Source organism: Zootermopsis nevadensis, unplaced genomic scaffold (assembly GCF_977971745.1).
Source record: "Zootermopsis nevadensis isolate Lab colony 2312 unplaced genomic scaffold, Znev_1.0 Znev_ptg000012l, whole genome shotgun sequence".
NCBI lineage: Eukaryota > Metazoa > Arthropoda > Insecta > Blattodea > Termopsidae > Zootermopsis > Zootermopsis nevadensis.
In genome coordinates this window covers 970,989-983,386 of record NW_028259144.1, presented here as the reverse complement: position 1 = coordinate 983,386, position 12,398 = coordinate 970,989, and the positions used below count along the sequence as shown (strand labels likewise).

Here is a 12,398-nt window from a genome sequence, read left to right as displayed (position 1 = left end):
AAATTATTTTAAACCGCGCGCGTTCTGTATTTCAATTCAGTAAAAATTTTATTATTTATTTATTTAGCGTTCTGTCTGACGACAGGTCCATATGAACAGGATCCTTCCATCCTTTTCTCGGACTGGGACCTGTTCATATACGTTCTTGGCAGATGATCCAGAAGTGGTTTGCCATTGCCTTCTTCTGCGTGTGAATGGAGTAATTGTTGGGATGCCACGGAGGAAACCTCCGTGTTGCCTAGACCACGGCCTTGCCCAACACAAGTTATAAATTCGGGCACCGCCGGGAATCGAACCCGAGACCCCAGGATTACAAGACCAGCGTTCTAACCGCTAGACCACCTCATCTTATTATTATTTAGTGTTCTGTCTGACGACAGGTCCATATGAACAGGATCCTTCCATCCTTTTCTCGGACTGGGACCTGTTCATATACGTTCTTGGCAGATGATCCAGAAGTGGTTTGCCATTGCCTTCTTCTGTGTGTGAATGGAGTAATTGTTGGGATGCCACGGAGAAACCGGGGAAGCCCCCGGAGGAAAACTCCGTGTTGCCTAGACCACGGCCTTGCCCAACACAAGTTATAAATTCGGGCACCCGAGACCCCAGGATTACAAGGCCAGCGTTCTAACCTCTAGACCACCGTGGCTATCCAGTAAAAATTACGGGCGAATAATACACTATTATAAAAATTAATAACTTACTATGAAGTCATATAATGTACAGTCGGAATAAAAAAAACGTTGAACTAATTGTTTACCGGCAGACAGCGTTCACAGAAATTTTCAAGCTCAGTTTAAAGAATTCAGACTCGTATCTTCTTGTTTATGAAAGTGGCGGGCGAAGTGTGAATGCAGTCTCTGGACACGCTCAGTACGAGAACGGTGACATGCAAGAGTTTTTAATCTCCCAAAATGCGAAGCAAACACTGCGGCTTCTTTGTTCGCAAGTTTCGAGTAATCGCGTAACTTCAGTTCCAACGCAAGGACAATTAGCGCGCAAAATCGGCTCAAGGCGTTGTCTTCGTTTCAAACAGATTACGGCGCGACAATCCTTCGTTCTAACAACAACGCAAGGAGCTTTTGTATTCGAAACAAATGAATGACTACATTATGACAACGGAATTAAACTACATCTCAGCAAAATTCTATTAAGCATCTGAAATTTCCTCCAAGACTCCAGTTTTGTTTTACGCTGTTTTAAACGCAATCTCTTTGCAAATATATAAAACCAAAGCTTACTTCCAAAGAGCCAAGGTAAGACTCTACTTATTTCCAGCGACATTACGAATCTTTGCCTGTTTCTTGGTTATCTGACTGCACTTTTCAGCTAAAAAGTTCTGTGTGACGTCGAATTGTCAATAGCGAAACTGAAAGAATTTTGAACGTGTATTTTCCGTAAATTCCTCATACATGTGATATTTCAACTGTTTAAGTGAATTTCGCGCTGTAATCTGAAGAGTAACGCTACACATAACAAATGTTCCGGTAAAATATTAACGAAGTTACATATTATGTCTGAATTTCGTTGCCATGGTTACAACTTACGAATCATCCACACTTCCGCATTAGCCGTGTCTCCAGCGTTCTTAATTCACGCCTCAGAATAAGCCCTAAATAAATCATCGCTTGATCTAATTAAGTTTACGAATCGCTATCGAACTTAATAGACAATTACAAGTTTGTCTGTTCTTAGACGGGTGTTAAACTTGGTCTTTTAAAGTACGAGGGTGATTGACAACATGGCCCTTAGGGCGATTTTTAAAACTAAGAGGGACGACGGAACACGAGGCTTGATGAATTTCCATAATCATAAACTCTATAATTTTAGCAAATATTAGGATAATAAAATGGGCGGGACAAATAGCACGCACTTGAGAGATAACGAAAACATACAGTTAATTTTTTTTTAAACTAAAAACTCTAACAGAGAGCACCAATTGGAAATGTTATTCATATGTGGGGATGTAATATTAAAATTAATATTTAAAAAAAGGTCTGTAGTGCTTCCTAAAGTATCTGTCTGCCTTCACCCGACCGGAAGCTGTGATGATCCAACACACGGAGCGTAAATGTAATCACTTTGCTGTTTAGATTAGATTCTATCAGTTAAGCGGTCCCCAAACTTTGCCACTCCATCAGTTCGTGCATGAAAAATGGCAGCAACAACAGTGGAATTCTTCCCGTCTTAGAATTCCTCCCTTAAGTGCCAATTCCGCTCCTTACAGACGCCACCTGTACCACAAACTAAACTTCTGAAGGGTGTATCATAAGTTACTCCCCTTCTGAAACTGAAGTAAGTTAAATCTTAGTTTTTGATCAGTTTTAGAATGACATTCTTAGATTTATCAGATAAGTTTAGTAACTAACTTCCATCTGTAACAATACAACATGTTTTTTAATAATTTTGTATAATCTGAACAAGTAATCTAAAATGTAACTAACAGTTGTCTTTTTATTCCTATTTCACGCCTGACGAACACGCTACCTTGCGGTGAAGTTGGTAAGTACATTTACTCTCTCTTGTCACGACAAACTTAATATACAACGTTCTCTTCTAGACCGTTCCAGTTTTAAGTAAGAAACGAAGTCGTCTTTATTTGTATCTAAGTATCCATGACAACTTGAATACAAATTTTTAGCGAGAAAACGACCCAAGTACTGGCAGATGCCGCCAGTTGTTACGCGTAAATAGAAAAGTACATTTTCTCCGAACGCGACTTCGTTCGTGGTCGCGTTAATGTCGTTCTGCGTGTTTCCTTATTTTCCACATAATCCTGGCATCTGGTGGAACCGAAATGATATTGAAGCGAACTCAAGCGTTCGAAGAATGTGACAATGCAGGTAGAAAATCGACCAAGTCACACGAACTCCATGAAGTGTTACTAGGGGTCAACAAACCCCAAGCACGCGGTCGTTTCTAATTTACAAAACATTAAAATTTCAAGTGACACAAATCTCTATTCATGTACTGCACAAGTTTCGAAGTCTAATACATTCATTTTTATCTGCAATAAATTAAAATAAATAACAGGATAATGAAACTTCTGAAATGACGCAATTTTTTAAAAAAAAAACACAGCGTGACCATAAAAGCTCTTTAAGATTTGAACCTCCGTTGTTACGTAATTATGTCTTTACTCTTTTAAATGAACTCTCCACAAATAAATATTACTGCATAAGTTGCGACTATGGCAGGTAGTTTCGTATGCTGACTAATTATATAGTCCAAGTTTCTAGAGACATCCACTCCCTGAGTTACATTTTAAATGTAATCTCACAACAACCGTTTCGCCCCAGGACGTGTCGCCTATATTTGACATCACTGGCTGTCTTTAAAGCAAGTGCAGGGCTACCACCCTGGCTGGAGTACAATCCCGATTAATCTCGTTGCCTTTGTCTTTGTTTCATGTCGACGCCGCCTCTCCAGATGTGCAGGGTGAGTATCGCCTCAGGGCTATCCTGTATTATCTGCCAGTAATTTCCACCGGACTAAATCTCTGGCAGCAAAACCCGAAGGTTCAACACCGCTAATACCAAATTCCGCAATTGGCCACGATCCTCAGCAAGATCTACCCTCTTTCCACCTTCACAACCTGTTTCGCTGTATTTAAATGCAAAGCCCCTTCATGAATCTAATTATTAAATGAATACCTAAAATCATTCAGCTGCATAAAATATCATTAATTACAGAAGGGCAAAATAAAAATTGTCCCTCATGCTTAATTAAGACGGAGGTAAGTAGTGAGCTTCACGCCTCGTCCGGTTTAACTCCGGGGAAAGCCCCCCCCTCTCCCCGTACACATTGGACAGGAGGCTGGGTGAGCTCCAGAGCCAGGGGTAAGAGAAAAACTTCTAGCCCTGTCGGGAATCGAACCCTGGTTGTATTTACCCAGAGTAATATAAAAATATTTCGAAAGTTTTCAAGATTAAAATAGGGTAGAAATTATTTTTGCATTATTACATTATATATTCTAAACGGAAATTAAGATAAAACGTCTGAAAGGTAATTCTGTAAAAGTACGGGAAAGTTGACGCGAGGTTGGCAAAAATGTCTTATTTTTATCAAAATGTTACGTAAAATCATACTGCAATTGAAATTGTAGCAACCAAACCACGTCTTCATAAAATTTAAAATATTAGACATTCTAACAGTTCTGATTAAATCTGCTTATCTAACCATTTCCGTGCTCAGTTTAATACATAAAACAAACGCGTGGTGACAATTTCCATCGTTTAAAAGCCACAAGTGCCCGTTTAAACTTTCAATAGGCAGAAATATAATCAACGTTCGCTTATTCCCACGCTACCAAATTTAATACTTATTTTGAAGATGAACGAGCTACGTTTCTTAACGAGATATATCGTTCGTAACACTGAAAGGGTTAGAATATGGCAGATGCTTTATATTCTCGAGCCCTGGTTTTAAGCATTCTTTAACGTGTCATTGTTATTCTGTTCCATGCACGCACTAGCTGGATAGTCGGGTAAGTATATTTTCAAAACAACTGACTTCAAAGCTATTCGTAATTTAGTTTCAACACACACACAAAAAGAAGAAAGTTTGTTTACTAATTAAAACCTGAAAAAAAAAACCACTCAGTAATTTTGGTAATCGGATTAGTTTCACTGTCGATTGCACTATTTGCGAGATACGTATCGATATGTTCACTCGAATATGAAACGAACGGTGGAACATATTTAATTCCATTACGGTGTTGAGTGGAAAATCTGTAGTCGCTTTTTTATTTAACTTTTTAACTGCGCGTAAAGTTTAGAAACAGCGATGCTTTGGTCAATTAAATACATGAATTCTTTATGGTTCTCTCTTATTCAAGGCTAATTTTATTTTTCTCTTTTCCTTTCCGTGTCCTCGTTGCTGCTTCTCTCCCCCTGGCGCTGCAACCCGCAGAACTGTGGAGCGGTAAGTGCATTTGCCTACTCTACGTGATTCAATGTTTGCGGAAATTTTTTGTTGTTGCAGGAATTAACCCTTTAAAGCCCAGTGGTAACTATATGTACCACCTGTTTCGACATTCAGTAACTCTGTGTTTTGCGTTTATGCGTTTCATATTATTCACAGGATAAACAAGGATTTAATTAATCTTTGTATTGGTGAAGTTTGGTGTTTTCTTTTCGGTACGGACTGAATTCTTAAATGCTTTTCAAACGATCTTCGGCTTCAAATGGTGAAAAACAACAGCCAGATACGCACTAGCTTCCCTCTTTTGTCTATTAACGCGTCCAAACTTATGTCCTATCCGACCTGTTCCTATATCTCAACATACTTTTCCGAGCGCAATTTTGGCCTGATCATCAACCTGATTATGGAGGCAGTACGCACCTCAGAAACGCTACATCCCATCGCCGCGAGAACCTTAAACCCCACTAATTAACGTGACATTTGGCAGCGTAATAATGCGAAACTCGTCTGCTGATCGACGTGCTGACGGCTCTTACGTGTTTCAGTTCAACATGGGTAAGAAATTCGGCGGCTACTCGTGGCTGCGGTCCGCTGACAGTACGCGGCGCAGGTTGGAGTACTTCCTCGGAAACAAGTGGCAACGGGACGCCGATTCACTGGGGCAGGTGAGTCTGGAAACGCCTCTAAGCATCCACATTACATCTGAACTAAGACGCTTTAGGTTCCGGCTACACTCCTTAGCAGTTTCAGTTTTTAGATACAAAAAAACAACAACACATCATTCGCTATAAAATCTAAACAAATGAACGCGTTATTAAATTACAAACAAATTTAAATGTTTGCTTCCAAAATAACTCCGAAGGCTTTTTCATCGAAACCTGAAAGTTACTTATAGAACCTGGCCACGTGTATATGAAGTTCGAGGGCTGTGTTCTCATAAGCGTTACTATTTTAATGTGCCAAAGAGATCCTGGCATTTCTTTATGCGTTAACAAAATAACTGTTTGATTATTTGCAGTTTCAGAATGGCGATGCTGACGAATATTGGCAACCCAACAACTGACAAACCGAAGTGACATCTGTCGACATCATCTCATAATAGTGCTCTAGAAACAGGCTCATTTTCGTCCATGTTACAAACAGAAGATATGATCATGTATATTATAAAGCACGTACGTGTTGTGTTTGATTAATTGAATGTAATATGTTTATCCCATAAAGACCCCAATAGTTTAGTATAACTTGCAGACAACCTATTGTGTTTGTGTAATGGGATGGGGTACAAATGCGTAAAGCTCAATGCTAGAGTGACATCAGCACCAATGTAGCCCATTACAGTCTTCACACACAATGACCTTCATATTATCCGAACTCACGTGACGTTTAAAAAACACACAACTCATAGACCAAAGCAGGTACACTCCGATTTACGTGGCGTTGCTCATGGAAAAAGCAATCGAGGATCTCTTCTGCCACAATCGCATTATTAAAAACAGGAATTATATTCCTTGGCGGAAGTTTCGTGTAATCAAAGTTAGCGAATGTAATTTTTAATTGAAAACTAAATAACTAAGAAGACAGTTAAAAAAATAAATATGGCATTAAACACTGAGTCTTAAAAAGTATTATTTTCTATAATATTAGCATTCGCCAAGAATGCTTCCAAAGATCGCCTGGTGGGATTCATTTAAGGAGACTGGGGTTTATTCGTGATTAACTGGACTTCAACTTCTCAGTCTGAAGGAATTAAGCTCTCTTTTCACTTATTATACTGATCCAGATAAATCCTGTCCACACTGAGCAAATATGTTCCCTAAGATCCCGTTTAATATTATCCTCCCACGCACGCCAGCGTTTTATAAGTAGCCTCTACCCCTAACATTTTCCAACTAAAATCGCTTTCATGCGTGCTAAATGCCCACACATGTAAAAACCGAATAATTTCTGTACCCGGTATAAAGAAATCAAAACGTACACGAAACGTGGATTGGTTCATTTGTTAACCAGCTCTAATGACCGAGATTACACTACCAGTATACTTTAAATAGGCTACGACCACTTCAAACTGCCCCTTCAAACACTATTCGCAATGTAACCCTCGTCTTATTCAATGCTACACAACATCTTTTCTCGATAAATCGCCATTTATTGACATACGATCAAACCTCAATAGTCTGGTTAGTCTGAAAAACACTAAAAAATTTCCGGTCGTTTCTATCAGTCCTTCTATAAATCGATGTAATAATATATTTGTTTATTCTTAATTCATAATCACCTTTGTATTCGATGCTAAATACATTATAAAATTAAAGAAGCCTTTTTAAATAATGTAAGAGTAATTAAGACGCAAAGATAAAAAATTATCAGCATTTTATATCTCTGCCCTGTGGGGAAGCAAGCGTATCTTCTATTCAGACAGCGTGAGGAATTTCCATAGCAACCTAGATCGAAAAATATCCGTATCATAAAACGCGTATTTTTTTTAATTACACAATTTTTGTAATTGTCCATCAAAACGTCTAAAACGCTTTCCTGGCATTCTGCAACGTTCTTCCAACGGTTGAATTACTGGTACAATATTTGTTAACATCACTACGTAGGCCAATCTCTCTCCTGAAAAACAACGTCTTCAGTTTACTGGCATCAAGACGCTAAAAAAAAAAAATTCCTCACGACAATAACGGAAATTAAAAACCTGGATCATATTGCTATACCAGGTCGTCATGGCTCATCTGCACTGAAAGTAAATTAACAGGTCTTAAGAGGAAACTGTGTACCTCAAGTTAGGTACCAACCTAAATAAACGTCGAACCAAAATTGTCACTCTTCTATCAAAGATTAAAAACTGCTAAAATATTATGAAACACGCAATAAAAATAAATTTTAAATTATTTCTATTGTCTTCAATTTGTCTTATTTTTAGGATTATAATTTTGATTATGTTTGTTGAAAAGACTGATAAGATTCAAATAGTTTGTCACAAACGAGAATTAATGGAATCCACAACAAAAGTAATCTTTTAAAATTCTGAAAATTACATTTAAACAGTATTATTTCTTGCAAAAAAAAAAAACAAGTAAGCATGTAAATATTTTGTCTTCTGAGATGCTATGCTGTGTAGTCTTATAGAAGTTACCGACGTTTCAAAGGCGCTTACTGCCTCCATTATCAGAGTAATGATCGCCCTGGTGATAGTAGCAGCAAGCACCTCTGAATTGTCGGTAAACGTCTACCAGACTACATGTTACAACATCCGAGAAGACGTTCATCTTCAAACGCGCCGCCATGATAACCTTGAATCTCGCCATGTGAATATTCACGACATTATTACTCTGTAAGATTTTTTCGAACAACTGCTTCATGTCTGATTTCTTTTTGAAAAGTTTGGGTACTTTATATGACTACTATTTTACATTATATGAATCAACAAATCGGCAGCAGTTAAACTACGAATGCACAGCCAGGTGTCGCATTTGCAACACATCAACCTAACCTACACTAAACGATACGTGCAATCTTACGGACCGTTTCTTGGCTAGTTCAAGCTGTATAGATCTTACAAATAATTAAACGTGGGTCTAAGAAGTACTTTCGTATAGGCTCCTCAAGATTACAAAAGCGTCAAATTGGTTAGCACAAAAAGCAATAATCTGCAATAAGCATAAGAATATAAATTCCTTACCTCGGTTGAAATATAACTGCCATGTTGAATGTGAAGAGAAATCAGATTCACAAGATCAATTTGCACTGTTCGCGTAAGAACAAACCGCAAGCAACCAAGTCTTTCACAACACCCACGTTTCTCACAAAGTTTTTAAACATTTAAAGACGAATAATCTAAACTAAAACCCCCTTATCGGCATTAAAAATGTTGAAATTCCCGCACTCACATCCGACGTTTCATTCGCTAATGGCGTTCGGTGAGTAATGACAAAACTAAATTGATGTTTTCTAATAGTGCCTGAAGGTGGCAGGAGAAGAACGGTCGGTCTCTCCTGCCATCTAGTAAATAGACACACAAACTATTAAATATTATATAAAAGTCAAATTGGCATGCAAATAAACAAAATAAAATAAAATTTGTGAACCACAGTAATTTACTCCCTGATGCAAATCCTGTATTGAGAAACTGGTGGTCGCCCAGCTGGTCAAGAAATTCCCCTCCTCTTACATAACCCTAAAGTTCTATACCATGTTCAAGGGACCATTCATCCAATTGCAGTCCAAATATTTGCACTTGTGACCTATCTTAATATTATTCTACCACCTGTACCAATGTCTCACAAGTAGTCTCCTTCCATTCAGATTTTTCAACATATATTTTGAACTCAGTTCTCATCCCCCATGTGATGTGTGAAATTTGAGGTTCCTGTGGTAAACATGTTGATATTGCTCTTCTGGGTCATGGCACTGTCTGAATTCATAAGTAAATACCAATGTTTCAGAGAAAAAGCATCACAACCCAGAAGAATAGCACTGACATTGTGATGGTGGGTCACATTATGTCCTATAAAACAGAAAAAAAAGGCATTCTGTACACACAAGAAAGAATTCAGATTTCTACCTTCAAGTACTAATGTGACTTCATACAAAAATTAATTAACTTTAATCGTTACTTAGAACTTAATAACACAATTTATATTAGTACAGAAAATTGTGGGATGGTAACATAAGTAATTGCTAATTCCATCAGCAACCAACAGCAGCCATCAGCATCCTCCCCCAATTGTACAAATTACACAAGCAAATATTTCTTCCCATAAAACTGGGCTTTCCGTTCAAATGCTGGGGACTTGATTGGAGTGTTAATTTTGTAGAATGGGTTCATGGAATACTGAAACAAGGAAACAACTTCATAAACATGTATTCTGTTATGCAGATATGTTGCTAAATGCATGACAATGTCACTTGTAACTGGTTAACTATTGAATTTACACTCTGCTCAGCCTCAACGGATATTCAAACTAAACACAACACACAATTAAAGTTTAACATTAAATTAAAATTGTCATCAGCAAAATCAATGCCACATATGAGGCCACTTTCTTCATATGTAAAAGTGTTTAGTTTGATTACAGATAATTAATATTTATTAGCATTTTCTGTCACAGGTTCTTTGATGTTGGCAACACTTTAATAAAGGAAATGAATTATTACAGATGCTAACACCTAGGTTCTAGATTCAATTTAAATCTACAGTAACATCTTGTCCTTAAGATTTTGGAGCTGGAGGGTTTAATGCGTATTTAAAGACTATGAAAACCTCCAAAAAAGGAGGTAGCGAAGACCCACAACTGGGTTGGTGAGCCAAGAAAGAAGAAGAAGAAGGGTAATGTATAACATTTGTTTTTAGAAATAAGCCACATCAACTGTGTGAGTGTAATTCCCCTGTATACAGAAAAACATAATCATGGACCATTTTCCTCTCTCACAACCATTTGAATTATCTCTCTTTGGATGGCATTAGAGAATATACAAGAATAAAGACCAAAAAAACCTACTTTTATATATGTTTCATACATTTCCATAAAGAAGTTCTTTATTCCATCTTCATTTTTGTTGTCATGTACCATAACAAATCTCATGTGGCTTGCAGTCACAAATGCTGACACAAACCATTGGTTGAATTTATCAACAGACTTAAGATACATGTTGTTAGTCTTCCACATGTGTTCATCCACCAAATCGAGAGCTGCATGAGCTATGAATTGATTCAGATGCCTGTGATCTTCTTTCTGAAAAAACAAGGATGAAAGAAAGTCATTCATTACCACAAGGGTCAATTCTAGGGCCCTTGCTTTTTATAATATACATAAATGACCTTCCTCCAACAATAAAAACAATAAATACTTTAACAGAACCCTTAATATTTGCCGATGACACAAGTGTCATAATTTCCAATAAAAATTTTGATGATTTCTGTGCAACATCAAACATAGTTCTATCTCATATGAGTAAATGGTTTACTGCTAACAAACTGGCCCTAAATCTTGATAAAACAAATATAATAAAATTTATAACAAATAACTCACCACAACTTGCTTTAAGTATGGGTTATAATGAAAGGAATACACAAGAGTCAGTAAATACAAAGTTCCGGTTTGCAAATTGATAACCATCTGAATTGGACAAATCATATTGATAAACTGGTACCTAAGTTAAGCGGAGCATGTTATGCAGTTAGATCTATGTTGCATTTCAGCAACACTGACACACTCAGATCAGTATATTTTGCCTATTTTCACTCTTTAATGAAATATGGAATAATTTTGGGGGGAAATTCATCAAACATCAAAAAGATATTCACTTTACAAAAGAAAATTGTTAGATTATTGGCTGGTGTAAAACCTAGAAATTCATGTAGAAGTCTGTTTAAGAGATTAGAGATCTTAGCTCTTCCATGTGAATACATATTCTCATTAATGAACTTTATTGTAAATAACCAAGAACATTTTCAAACTAATTCTGCTATACACAGTGTCAACACAAGGAACAAAAATCAGCTTCATAGACCAACTGTCAACCTCTCATGTTTTCAGAAGAGTGCATATTATGCAGGGATCAAAATTTTCAACAGTCTACCATTAAATCTCACAAGTCTTGTAAATAAAAAGGCATAATTTAAAGTAGCATTAAAAAGATACTTAATTACACACTCCTTTTACTCTGTCGATGAATTTCTAATGTTTACAAGTAAATCATAATTTATCTATTGTATATAATGGGTGGATTTATTTGTAACTTATCTCTACTTTATGTGAACCCTTTGTTTGTATTTTTGTGACATTTATATAATAGTATGACTTGTATTTGTATAACATGTATTGTATTATTATGACTTATTCTACATCCTATTGTCATCTGACTAACTTATGGATCCATGGAATGTAATAAAGATGTATGATGTATGTACATATGAAGGTTAATCAACACTTGGATTACGACACATACAATATAGTGGAATTACAGTTTCTATATTACTAATGTTTAATTTATGGGGTAATTTGCAAAGCAGTGACTACGTATATGTCTTTGAACTCTCGTTTTATTTAATTTGTTTAATGTTTTAAGATACAATGAAATCATACCCACCTACATGTTACACAATTAGGGTCTTGCTGACAAAAAGTATAATAAACATAAACAAATTCATACGTGGAAAACGTGAAGAAATATTACTGCTTCCTTCTCACCTTGGCTTCTTTGCTTGCTGGAGCAAATTCCATTTCAAATATTGGATTGTCCGAATGACCAACTATTACAAAATAATAGCTTCCTGCCATATTTAAGACAATGTATACTTAATTTAATTCGAAACAAACAGAACAAGGTCGCTGGATCATCATTAGCGCTACAACAAATCGGCATCTACAATTTTACATCTACATTACTGCCCTAAATAACTGTATACCACCATCCAACAGCACTGCAAGAGGTTATAGACAAAGCTATCTGACCATTTCGGTTCGAGACAT

At 36.8% G+C, this 12,398-nt stretch overlaps 2 protein-coding genes and 1 long non-coding RNA gene across 3 annotated transcripts in view; 1 reads left to right on the top strand and 2 right to left on the bottom strand.

Annotated features, from left to right (window-relative positions):
• Nucleotides 1–8,838, bottom strand: part of LOC110833401 (lysosomal Pro-X carboxypeptidase) — a 44,056-nt gene extending 35,218 nt beyond the window's left edge. Inside the window, exon 1 of the mRNA XM_022071438.2 lies at nucleotides 8,606–8,838. The gene's annotated coding sequence lies outside the window, so the exon portion shown is untranslated. The remainder of the gene's footprint in view (nucleotides 1–8,605) is intronic.
• Nucleotides 4,112–6,164, top strand: LOC147873926 (uncharacterized). The gene is made up of 3 exons (XR_015535010.1): nucleotides 4,112–4,923; nucleotides 5,469–5,588; nucleotides 5,942–6,164. It is a non-coding gene; the product is annotated as an uncharacterized LOC147873926 (long non-coding RNA).
• Nucleotides 8,839–9,506: 668 nt separating the features above from the next.
• Nucleotides 9,507–12,366, bottom strand: Trs20 (trafficking protein particle complex subunit 2). Its single transcript, XM_022071446.2, has 3 exons — nucleotides 12,117–12,366; nucleotides 10,425–10,658; nucleotides 9,507–9,757 (listed from the first exon to the last, which is right to left on the bottom strand). The coding sequence occupies exons 1-3, from the start codon at nucleotides 12,204–12,206 to the stop codon at nucleotides 9,659–9,661; spliced, it is 423 nt and encodes a 140-aa protein (XP_021927138.1). The 5' UTR covers nucleotides 12,207–12,366; the 3' UTR covers nucleotides 9,507–9,658.
• Between the last annotated feature and the right edge of the window lie 32 nt (nucleotides 12,367–12,398).

What these genes read in the sequence shown, in the direction of transcription:
- Trs20 (XM_022071446.2), bottom strand. Translation starts at nt 12,206, where the DNA reads ATGGCAGGAAGCTATTATTTTGTAATAGTTGGTCATTCGGACAATCCA. An exon ending in CAGCAAGCAAAGAAGCCAAG is followed by an intron (nt 10,659 to 12,116) that starts GTGAGAAGGAAG and finishes TTGTTTTTTCAG; the next exon opens with AAAGAAGATCACAGGCATCT. An exon ending in TGTATGAAACATATATAAAA is followed by an intron (nt 9,758 to 10,424) that starts GTAGGTTTTTTT and finishes TCCTTGTTTCAG; the next exon opens with TATTCCATGAACCCATTCTA.